General features: G+C 46.0%; 1 protein-coding gene across 4 annotated transcripts in view; it reads right to left on the bottom strand.

Annotated features, from left to right (window-relative positions):
• Positions 1 to 6,025, bottom strand: part of nav2a (neuron navigator 2a) — a 158,074-nt gene extending 152,049 nt beyond the window's left edge. For 2 of the 4 annotated variants that reach the window (XM_080766478.1, XM_080766479.1), the window contains exon 1: positions 5,096 to 6,025. In XM_080766478.1, the coding sequence (XP_080622604.1) occupies positions 5,096 to 5,326 (231 nt within the window). In that variant the 5' untranslated portion in view covers positions 5,327 to 6,025. The remainder of the gene's footprint in view (positions 1 to 5,095) is intronic. The other 2 variants (XM_080766480.1, XM_080766481.1) reach the window with 2 other exon arrangements.
• Positions 6,026 to 12,571: the final 6,546 nt, after the last annotated feature.

Below are 12,571 nucleotides of genomic sequence, written 5' to 3'. Positions count from 1 at the left end.
TGCGTGTGCGTGTCTCAGCATGTGGTCTTGCTGTATTGGTTGTGTCTCAGCTCCACGATACATGAAGTAATTCCTCAGATTTCCTCGAATGTCTTCCTATTTTCTGAGACACAAGGATTAAAACCTATTATTATTCCAAGCAAATAATCAGGGAGAGAGAGAGACACAGAGAGACACAGAGAGACAGAGAGAGAGAGAGAGAGAGAGAGAGAGAGAGAGAGAGAGAGAGAGAGAGAGAGAGAGAGAGAGAGAGCGAGAGAGACACAGAGAGAGAGAGAGAGATGAAAAGTCCTTACTGATTATTATCTGTTTTCACAACTGAATTATACTACTGAATGAGATGAGTACACAAATTAGGTGTAGAAAAATCTAAAGTACTTAATATTTTATATCATATTTGATTTGGCTTTTGTTCTAGAATAGAGGTGGTAGGCCTACTAGAAACTTTTGATTTATATTGAACCCATTGATTAATTTTCAAATCTTTCATTTTTTTTGCTGGTGAAAACCGATTAAATAATCTGGATTATTTTGTGACCGTTTCCGATACCGAAATGGCATTTACAGTGGCGATTACAGTTAAAAACGTTCGCTGAAATAGAATATATATATTCAAAGATTTGCGCCACATTTTCACGTTTTTTCTAAAATAGCAGATCTATACGGGCGACTCCGATTATGCTACCGATGATATCGTACATCCCTAATTTAACCCATTTAAGGCCTGACGTCAACATTTAAAAAATTTCTTCTAAAATCATGGCAGTTTTCTGAAAAAAAACTGATGTTTCTATATCTTCTCTGTCTCAATATTTCATGTCAAGGACGCCCCAAAAATATATGTAATCGGCCGCCGACCCCCATCTGAAAATATATTGTTGTTTTGTTGTTACCCCCAGAAGCAAAGATTTGAGTTAAAAACATTCGCTGCCTGTGATTCGCGCCACATTTTAGATCTGCTATTTTTCAACAGCTAAAGTAGAACATGATGCTTGAAACACCAAAAGGGGTTCCCGCCCCAGAATGGATTAAACACGCCCACCACACACACACACACACACACAGGCACCTGACACTATACAAATTAATGCTGCACTCCTGCACATAAACGCACATGTAAGTAAATGTAAATAGATGCTCATTTACATTATACCGCACACATAATATATGTGCATAATACAATAGTGGGACCCGTGCACACAGCACCTTCAGGCACACCAACGCATACCACGATGATTAATGTACATACTTAGCTTCCTATATCTTACTACTTGTCATTCTTAATTATGTCTTGCTATTGTTATTGCTGCTTTATGTTGAGGAAAACAAAGTGAGGAGATGGAAAAGATAAAATAAAATGGAAATCAGTGTGTTTCCTGGCCTGCAGACCAGAGGTTTGGCTGAGCCAATAGCAGAGCAGGTGTCAGTGTGTATACGAGACATCAGCAGAGCCAATAGCAGAGCAGGTGTCAGTGTGTGTACGAGACATCAGCAGAGCCAATAGCAGAGCAGGTGTCAGTGTGTATACGAGACATCAGCAGAGCCAATAGCAGAGCAGGTGTCAGTGTGTATGAGACATCACCAGAGCCAATAGCAGAGCAGGTGTCAGTGTACGAGACATCACCAGAGCCAATAGCAGAGCAGGTGTCAGTGTGTGTACGAGACATCAGCAGAGCCAATAGCAGAGCAGGTGTCAGTGTGTATACGAGACATCAGCAGAGCCAATAGCAGAGCAGGTGTCAGTGTGTGTACGAGACATCAGCAGAGCCAATAGCAGAGCAGGTGTCAGTGTGTACGAGACATCAGCAGAGCCAATAGCAGAGCAGGTGTCAGTGTGTATGAGACATCAGCAGAGCCAATAGCAGAGCAGGTGTCAGTGTGTATACGAGACATCAGCAGAGCCAATAGCAGAGCAGGTAGATCAGCAGAGCCAATAGCAGAGCAGGTGTCAGTGTGTATACGAGACATCAGCAGAGCCAATAGCAGAGCAGCTGTCAGTGTGTACGAGACATCAGCAGAGCCAATAGCAGAGCAGGTGTCAGTGTGTTACAAGACATCAGCAGCAGCAGCTCTCATGAGATTGCTTCCTCATTTCAACTCAGTGGAAACCTTACCCTGCAGGACCAGACTGTGTTCAAACTGGAGCCAATGACTCACATGCACACGCAACACGCATGCATGCACGGCGCGCGCACACATGCACGCACACAGTCACACACACACACACACACACACACACACACACACACACGCACACACTGTTACACACACTCACGTGCATGCGCATATATCTATCTCCCCAGTGGCTTGAGTCCATATTAGGTCTATATAGAGCCTGCAGCTTCAATGTTGCACCCCCAACCAACCAATCCTCCCGACCGTGTTCTTCTGTATCTCTGGTCGGTGTGGCCATGCAGGAAGGCATAGATGGTGTTAATATTATAGTCCCCAATATTTTGGGTATACCTCTTGTCACAGTGCGCACGTTTCACATTTTGCACATGCAGTATGTGAAATGTGTCCTCTGCATTTATTATACGGAGCTGTTAAAACCCATTTTGACCCGAGATCAGATTCTAAAAATGTCTTCTAAATCCTGACAGTTTTCGGAAAAAGCTATGTTTCTATGTCAGTCTTTCTTCGATTTTTCAAAAAATAGCAGACCTACAAGCTCGTAGCGCGCCACTCGGTGGCGCGCTATGAGCTTGTAGATCTGCTATGTTTCAATAGCTAAAGCATAAAATAATGCTAACACCAAAAGGGGTTCTAAATCTAAATTAATCACATTTTAATTGTATATCAATATTTGACCTGAGAAGCATTTTTATCAGTTAAAACGGATTTTGGTATACAATGAGTGAGTACTTTTATTTTTTTAAAGATATGTTTTTGGCTTTATCTACCTTTATTGATAGTATCAAGTTCAGACTGACAGGAAAGAGGGAGAGAGAGAGAGAGAGAGAGACGGGGAGAGACACGCAGCAAAGGTCGTCATGAACGGGACTCGAACACGTGGCGTCAGGCCTATATATGTGGCATGATGCGCCTGTACCGCTAGGCCAGCGGGCTCCCCAATGAGTGAGGTTTACGCGGTATATCGGTATACGCCTGCAATTCGTGAGAAAAGGTTCAGTGGTGCAAAAACTAAGCGTGATTAAAATGAGTAAAAATAATTAATCGCGTTATTATTCCTGTAATTCATTAATAAAAAAACTGATTAATTAAGGTTCAGTCAGACAACTCTATTCGATTTACCAATACAGTATGTATTACAGAATGAGTATATACCGGTACTCGCATATGATATTTGAATTGTCGTTCTGCTCTGCTGGATAGATAGATATACAATAAAACCCCCCATGGGGAGCAACAGAGCCCACCGGTGGTGCTGGGGTGGTGGTGGGAGAAAACATCACATAAAAACCTATAGGACAAATAAAGAGGACAGAGCACGGAGGCGCGGCCTAGGATCCTGCAGGAGGTTTGCACATGTGCAGTGTAAACAGGAACTGCAATGATGGAGTGTTCCAGCAGAGGTGCTAGATAGAAAGCAATGTAAATAATGAGATCCAGAACAGTTGAGAATTAAACAGCAGTCACCCTTCCCTTTTCAAATGTTTTATATCATCCACAGCACTTGAATGAACAGTATCCACGTTCCTTTGTCATTTCACAAAAATAAAAGTTTGACACAAGTTTGACACACCTTTGAGCATGGCATGAACCCCCACGAGTACGTCTGCATGAACTGACTCCGCAGGCTACGTCTCAGTCCTATAGCCCTAGAATGTACCAATCCTTTTTTTGATTTTTGAGTGGTGCAACCACTCCTACAACCAGCAATGTCCGTGTACCTGTTTGTGTATACGTGAATGAGCACGAGTGGTGTGCGCATGCGTGAAATTGGAACGACAGAAGTATGTGACATGGCTGCCACCTGCTGGACGCAAATCCAACTTCTGACTGTCTAGGTTCGCTAAAGAAGGAAAATGCCGAGCCAAAATAATAATGAAAAAATACTTCTCAGTGACGCGGATTGATATCCATAATAAAGCTAATCTGACGGAGCAGAAAGAGAGAGAGAGAGAGAGAGAGAGAGGAGGGGGGGGAGAGAGGGGAGTTGCACCACTCGTTTTTTTTATGAATAGAATAGAATAGTTAGAATGTACCCATCCTAACTATCCAAACTACGAGGAGCAGTGGGTGCTGTTAATGCAGCACCAAGGAAGCAGTTAGGGGTTAAGTGCTTTGCTCATGGGACACTTGGACACACACACACACACACACACACACACACACACACACACACACACACACACACGCTCATACGCACGCACGCACGCACGCACGCACGCACGCACGCCTACTTTCCCTCTGCACAACCTTACATGGCATTGGAGTGATATCTCTCTCCCTTCCCCTCTCTCTCTCTCTCTCTCTCTCTCTCTCTCTCTCTCTCTCCGTCTCTCGCCATCTCCTGCGTTTTGTTCAAGGGTTGCTAAGTAAGCTCAGCCAACAGGACACAAACACAGCCAACACAGCCAGCACAGCACAGCACAGCACAGTCACCCTGCTAGCCACTATAGCCAGCTGGCCAGTCGTCTGCACATCAGCATCACACTGTTGGAGACAGAGGGGGGGCGGGGGGGCATTCTCTTTCCTTTCCAGGAATAATACACCCTGTATTTTGGCTGCACTTGTCTCACTGATGCAGGAGTGCAGAGTACCTTATAAGAGCATGCAGTGATCAGGGTATTCTGTGTTTAGTCACCCAGGACACGGACACACACACACACACACACACACACACACACACACACACCTCTGAAAAACAGACACAAGCCACAGGACATATTCGTGCACATTGGCTTTTCTGTCCTGACTTTTTATCCTTAATACGTACATTGCTCAACCAATGAAATCATCGTTATGGAGGTGCTCCGCCAATCAAATCATCGCTATGGGGTACACACTACACACACACAAAGCTGGGCTTATAGCGCCCCTCCAAACAAATGACAATTTATAATGCCACAGAAACCTGCGTGGTACTTGAAAGACGCCGGCGGGCGGCGTACGGTCTCATTTCTCTAACCTGTGTCATGTCCGCCTTCGGAGCGTTGCTTCTCGGGGGCTCCCAGCCCTGCACCGGGGGGACACGGTGGTGGTGGTGGTGGTGCCGGGGAGGTTGTTGTTGTGAGGAGGAGGAGGGGGGCGGCTTGAGGGGCCCGGCGGACAGCTGCAGGGCAGAGGGCCGACTGGGGGGGACCTGAGGGATGGGCAGAGCGCTGTGCACCGGCCTGGGTTTGGGCAGACCCGACTTCATGACGGCGGCAGGGGCCACGAGGATGGCGGTCTCCCCCCACTGTGTGGACTCTCCTCTCCCACGGAGAGAGAGACGGGGTGGAAAAGTCCCACGCTTTTAATCCCACTCGCTCATGCACGTCCACGCTATATCGCTGTATACTGTATACCGGAGTATTTCTTCAAAGCACATGAAACTGTATACATGCGGGAACAATTAGCTCCACACACACACTCCGCTCGAGAGCACTACGGGCACATGCAGTGTCACTTGATGCTGAGCTGTTGAGTCTCTGCCCGCTGCGATGTGGCGTTGTTGATGAGTGTGAACGATTGCCGTTTCCGCTGCCTGGTTCCTCGAGTGCTCCCGCATCAGTCTAAGTGGACGAGCATCAGGCTGATCCCACCTGTTTCCCTCTTCAGGAATGACGGAATAAACAGAACAGACAGTGCATGTGTGCCAATGTCAAATGTGTGTTCTCTCTATAGCTGTCCTGAGCAAAATTCCCCAATCCTGAGGGTCGAGGTGGACAATTATTTCCAGTGTCCGACGAGCAAGACGTCTCAGTTGCTTCGTTTTGCTTATACCGGCGTTGATTGGTGAAGGGGATCCTGCAGAGTCGAGTTAATTACAGCCCCCCCACTCTCTCTATATAAGATGACAGGAGGCAAAAAGACCCTCTCCTTGCTGCTGAGGAGGAGAGGAGGGGAGAGGGAGGAGGACGCAAGCATGTATGAGAGCAAGAGAGAGAGAGAGAGAGAGTAAAGCCGACCGCTCGCTTCAGCGACTGCTCTGCCTGTGACTGTGTGTGTGTGTGTGTAGAGGCATGCTATACACGCCACTATACCTCCCACTCTCTCTCTCTCTTCTCCCTCTCTCTCTCTCTCTCTCTCTCTCTCTCTCCTCCCTCCCTCTCTCTCTCTCCTCTTCTCTGTCTCGCTCTATGGCTAGCAGCAGGTGTGGCTTAGATCAAGACTGACACATCAGGCGGACTGCCCAAGGATGTCTATTTGATGCACTCCACCACCACCACCACCACCACCCATCTCCTCTCTCTCTCTCTCTCTGTGTATCCACAGACCCAAGTGCCAGTTGAAACATTACCGGATTAAACTCCACTCGACTCAATCCCAGCACTTTCATTTAATTTTGCTATTGAAAAATAGCAGATCTACAAGCTCATAGCGCACCACCGAGTGGCGCGCTTATACGAGCTTGTATAGGTCTGCTATTTTTGAAAAATCGTGAAAATGTGGCGCAAATTTTGGAATAGATTTTTTCAGAAGGAATGTTTTTAACTAAAATCTTTGCTTCTGGGGGGTCGCTGGAACAACATATTTTCAGATGGGGGTCGGAGGCCAATTACATTATAATCTTGGGGGTCCTTGACATGAAAATGTTCTCGACTCAGAAAACCGTCAGGATCTAGAAGACATTTGTAGAATGTTCCCAGGTCAAAATGGGTTAATGCCAGGTACTGTAGGGGTACATGTTCTCCAGTAGCTGCATGCAGGGTTCAATTTGCAATCTGTGTACAGCAAACTTCACAGCCCACTCTTTTGTGCTTGAAAAGCAGCTGGACAACGTTTACGCATACCTCTATAGTAGAGACCGTATAGTGGACACTTTTTCATGATAGGCTGCCTCTAGGCTCCCTCTAAGCCAATGGGAGACTTACCCATACAACCCATAGTCTGAACGGTGCAACGTGAAGCCCTATTGGCTGCGTACGCCTCAACGTGAAGCCCTATTGGCTGCGTACGCCTCAACGTGAAGGCCTATTGGCTGCGTACGCCTCAACGTGAAGCCCTATTGGCTGCGTACGCCTCAACGTGAAGCCCTATTGGCTGCATATACGCCTCAACGTGAAGGCCTATTGGCTGCGTACGCCTCAAAGTGAAGCCCAATTGGCTGCATACGCCTCAAAGTGAAGCCCAATTGGCTGCATACGCCTCAACGTGAAGCCCAATTGGCTGCATACGCCTCAAAGTGAAGCCCAATTGGCTGCGTACGCCTCAACGTGAAGCCCAATTGGCTGCATACGCCTCAACGTGAAGCCCAATTGGCTGCATACGCCTCAACGTGAAGCCCAATTGGCTGCGTACGCCTCAAAGTGAAGCCCAATTGGCTGCATACGCCTCAAAGTGAAGCCCAATTGGCTGCGTACGCCTCAACGTGAAGCCCAATTGGCTGCATGCGCCTCAACGTGAAGCCCAATTGGCTGCATGCGCCTCAACGTGAAGCCCAATTGGCTGCATGCGCCTCAACGTGAAGCCCTATTGGCTGCATATACGCCTCAACGTGAAGCCCAATTGGATGCATTCGCCTCAACGTGAAGCCGTGGGCTGAGGTATAGACACTGTGGCACACAAACTGAATAATATAGATGTTCATAAACGAGAGCTTTTATTATGACTTGAGTCATTCTTGTCTTTTATACTGGAGTGATATTTGCTCACAAAATGCAGCAGCATTTCGTTTGGAACACGCAGTGTCATGTCGGTGTTTTGGAATAATTTCCATTGTATTTATACTCTGTATCTATATACACATGACAAATAAACCTGAACCTGAACACAGTGCCCTGTCGTCGGTGTTCTGGAATAATTTCCATTGTATTTATACTCTGTATCTATCTATACACATGACAAATAAACCTGAACCTGAACACAGTGCCCTGTCGTCGGTGTTCTGGAATAATTTCCATTGTATTTATACTCTGTATCTAATACACATGACAACTAAACCTGAACCTGAACACAGTGCCCTGTCGTCGGTGTTCTGGAATAGTTTCCATTGTATTTATACTCTGTATCTAATACACATGACAAATAAACCTGAACCTGAACACAGTGCCCTGTCGTCGGTGTTCTGGAATAATTTCCATTGTATTTATACTCTGTATCTATCTATACACATGACAAATAAACCTGAACCTGAACACAGTGCCAACATGTCGGTATGTTCTCTCTAAAAGGAGAAAAAAAGGCCTTGTTCAGTCCCGCTCCCATATTGACAAGCTGCATGGTTCGAGGATTGTGCAATGTTTTAAATAAACAACACAACGCTGATGCAGACGACATTTGGAATGCCCAAACAAAGTCCTGTGACTGCAGGATCATACTTGAAACAAGTACGATCCTCTCTCTCTCTCTCTCTTTTGTACCGTAGATGATACTGTATACTGTACATCTGCCCCCTGTGTGGGCTGATGTGGTGGTTAACCCATTCTGACCTGAGATCAGATTCATACGAGGTTTCCACTGGACACACACTGGTTCTGATGAACCCATTCTGACCTGAGATCAGATTCTAAAAATGCCAGTCGTTCCTTCGATTTTTCAAAAATAGCAGACCTATACAAGCTCGTAGCGCGCCACTCGGTGGCGCGCTATGAGCTTGTAGATCTGCTATTTTTCAATAGCTAAAGCATAACATGATGCTGACACCAAAACGGGTTCCCGGTCAGAATGGGTTAAAATGTCACACCTCTCCTCACCCCCTTCCACCCCCCCCCCCCCCATGTGATTGATACCATCTTCTGGTCTCTGTGAGTGGAGATCCCAAATCTGCACTGTGTAGAATTTCCACAGTGTTATTTTATAACTCTGAAAGTGCACAAATGGAACCAATAATAGATTTGGTTCCATCTTTTTTTTTTTACACCAGTGTATTTCAGACTTGTATAACTCTGTATAATTGTTGTCATGTATCTGTTGTCTGTCCTGTCCTTATGTGCAAACTTCAATACAAATACTTGAATAATAATAATCTTTTTTTTTACACCAGTAAAAACATGGAGGTCCCTCCCGGCCCGAACCCCATGTCGACAACTATTGCACTACACTATCTCCCTCTCAGCTTGCCTCTCTAGTCTGTGTCCACTTAGAACAGCTCAGGTTTTTTTGGGGGGTCAATTCTGGCACTGAGTCAAAGTGACAGTCAGTCATGTACACAGATATTGATCGAGCCTCCCTCAAATGAACTGTAAGATTGAGTGTCATGTGCAGAGGCTGTATTGGCCACCACAGCATTATCTATGCCAGTTGGTTCCCAAAGTGGGGTCCGGGGACCCCTAGGAGTCCTTGAGAGAGTTCCAGGGGTGTCCCCCAGCTAAATGATAGTTTGGAACCAAATGGATCTGTAATGGGTCTGTGTGTACAAATGGAACCAAATGGACCCATTAGTGTCCATTTGTACACTCTCAGAGTTACATTAACATTGATTTTACAATATAAATTGGGGGTCCCAGAGATATAAGTCATTAAACGGGGGTCCGTATAGACGAATGCGTGTCAAAACTGGGGGGTCCTTGAAATGAAACGGCTTGAGAATCCCTGCTATAGAGCCGTGAAGAAATCTTCATTTATGGAGGGGTCCGCGGGCATATCATTTCAAATAGGGGGTCCACGGGCTAATTGGTGTCAATTTAGGGGTCCTTGGAATGAAAAGGTTTGAGAACCACTGATCTACATATACCTCAATTCAAAGTATGGCCACTGTTAGAGGAATAAGCCACGACCTGCTGGGCCCACATACACTACACAGCATCTTTCATTTAGAATTATGCATTCCCTTTTACACTTGACGACCCACACACACGCACACGCACACACACACACACACACACACACACACGCACGCACGCACACGCACACCTCGGCAGGCAGAGATGGTGATTATTCTGACGGATGAGAGGATGCACTTATATAATTTACTATGCAAATTTTAATCCCGTTACATTAATCCTAAATTATGTAAATGTTAATATCTGATTTGTACAAATAAGGGATTGCATGTGCATGCATGCCTGTGTCTGTGTGTGTGTGTGTGTGCACTGTGCGCGCACGTGGGTGCATGTGTGTGAGCGTGTACTACATCCACATAAGTGATTGTAGCAGTTTGGCCGTGTCTCATGTGGTCTTTTCATTCCTGCTGTAAATAAAAAAAAGGCAGGGCTTTCGTCAGCCATAGACGACGAGTAATGAAACACACATCTGGTTCAGACAGAGTGTTTAATGTTTACGGTCCTAGATGGCTGCATATGAGTACAGCATAATGCCATTCCCAGGACGTCGATGCGTTCGGAATGAAACAGACATGCCAGTTGATATTGGCATGTCTATGGTATTCATGCATGTGTGTACAGTATATGTATCTTTGCAACGTGTCTGTGTGTGTACATATTATCTGCCAATGAGAGGGTTATTTTTTTCTACTTTTATGTAAATGTGTATAATGTGTATACATCGTTGCTATGTCGGATGGAGTGAATCCTTTCATGTGAGCTTCGTAGATCGGCTATTTCTGCTATGACAGTTATATAGCCATGACGAAGAGATGCGTTCGTTTGCGGAAAAAAGGTTAAAACACATTAATAAAAGATGAAATATGGACATACAAGGTTTTACTTTTAGCCCAACAGCAAGATCATGTACTGTCCGTGTGCCTGCGTGTATGTATGTGCGTGCGCGCGTGCATGCGTGCGTGTGTGTGTGCGTGCACTGTGCTGTATGTGATACTGTGATAAAGACCACTCAATATAGCAGTATCACCATCTCTAGAGCATGCAGAGAGGCCTCTGTCACTCCACGCATTATACACACTGAAATAACAGTGTTCCTTTAATACAGACAGGGTAAAGACTGGGGCGTTACAGGTTCACTGGCATGCACCCAGTTACAGAGAGAGAGAGAGAGAGAGAGAGAGAGAGAGACTTTAATGGAGATATGCCTGCCACACTGCAAGTGTGCACAGGTGATATAACCTAGCAATTCAGTCAAGACATAAACAAACAACTAAGACTTCCTAGTCGTTTGAAAACAGAGAAACAATAGTTTTTCAGTCTCGTATATAAAGTCACTGCAGGAACAAACACGCAACAAAGTCAGACCACAGGCCAAAGTTGTGAGAGCAACGGCACGGCCTGGAAATGACACACTCTGACAAAACAACACAGCAAGAACTATACCCCTGCCCTGCACACACATAAATAATAAAAAAATACGCCCACTTATTGGAAAAAGTTGAGTGCCTATAAAGCCTCCACCCCTTTGGAAACTGATGACAGCTCTGTGATTTAGTCCTCTGCGCCAAGGGAAAAATGACTTGGGGGAAAAAAACAAAACAATGGAATGTTCCATTATTTATAATTGTGTGTGTGTGGTGGTGGATATGGGGCCTGTATTAGTTTGTTCCTATACACATACAGTATGTAGCCACTGGGGTTTTAACCTGGGTCTCTTGCTAAAGGGGAATTACGCTTCAGGCATTAAGGGAGATATTATTATTATTATTATTATGCGTGTGTGTGTGCTCACGCAAACGGGTGGGTGTGTGACTGCGCATGTGTGCGTGCAAGTCTGCGAGAGCCAGTGGCTGATCAGAAGGCAGTGTTTCAAAGAAAACAGAGAGGGAAAGAGATGTGATTTGTGCAGTGATGATCACGATGACAGTCCAGTATACAGTTCTAATAATAGAGCAGGGTGACAACAATAACTAGGACACCTACTGTATACCCGCACCATCCTCCAGCCTGAATGTTACTGGATTTCTCTGGTTCTGCATCAATCCATACCTATACAGACCTATACTGTACATGCCACAACGTCACAGACACTGGAGCAAATGTGTACACACAGACGCACGCTCACTCAAACCGCACTGTATACGTGTTTACACGTGCGCTCAGCGCGAGAAGAGAACTAACGAGAGCAATGGCCTGACATTTACACGGTGACAGTATGGCTTAACCTAAACACTGCTCTACGCACGCACACACACACACACACACACACACACACACGCGCACATTGCGGCGCTCATTAAAGGGTGAGGGTCAGCATGCAGGAACACAATGAACGTCCACCCAGAGCCCTCCATATTCAACAACTTCTATACGACGCCTGCATGAGCCCCACCCTGTTTCATCAGGACAGAGGACACGTGTGTGTGTGTGTGTGTGTGTGTGTGTGTGAGTGTGTGTGTGTCTGTGTGATATAAATAGTTTTGTGAGGGATTGGGTTCTGTCACCTCAATGTCGTATATCGCCTACAGAGGCCATCACTTTCGCCTGTCTTATCTGTCCAGCATGCACGCACACACGCACGCACGCACACGCGCGCACACACACACACACACGCACACACACAGGGAGAAGACAATGCACACACGCGCACACGCCCTGGCACAAGCACACACGTGACTTGAGAGGTCACGCACTTCTCAAGACACACAGACACACACACACACACACACACACACGCA

This window comes from Protomyctophum bolini, assembly GCF_963924005.1.
Source record: "Protomyctophum bolini genome assembly, chromosome: 1".
NCBI classification, from domain to species: domain Eukaryota; kingdom Metazoa; phylum Chordata; class Actinopteri; order Myctophiformes; family Myctophidae; genus Protomyctophum; species Protomyctophum bolini.
The sequence above is the reverse complement of the archived record's forward strand: the minus strand, read 5'-3'. Positions and strand labels throughout refer to the sequence as shown.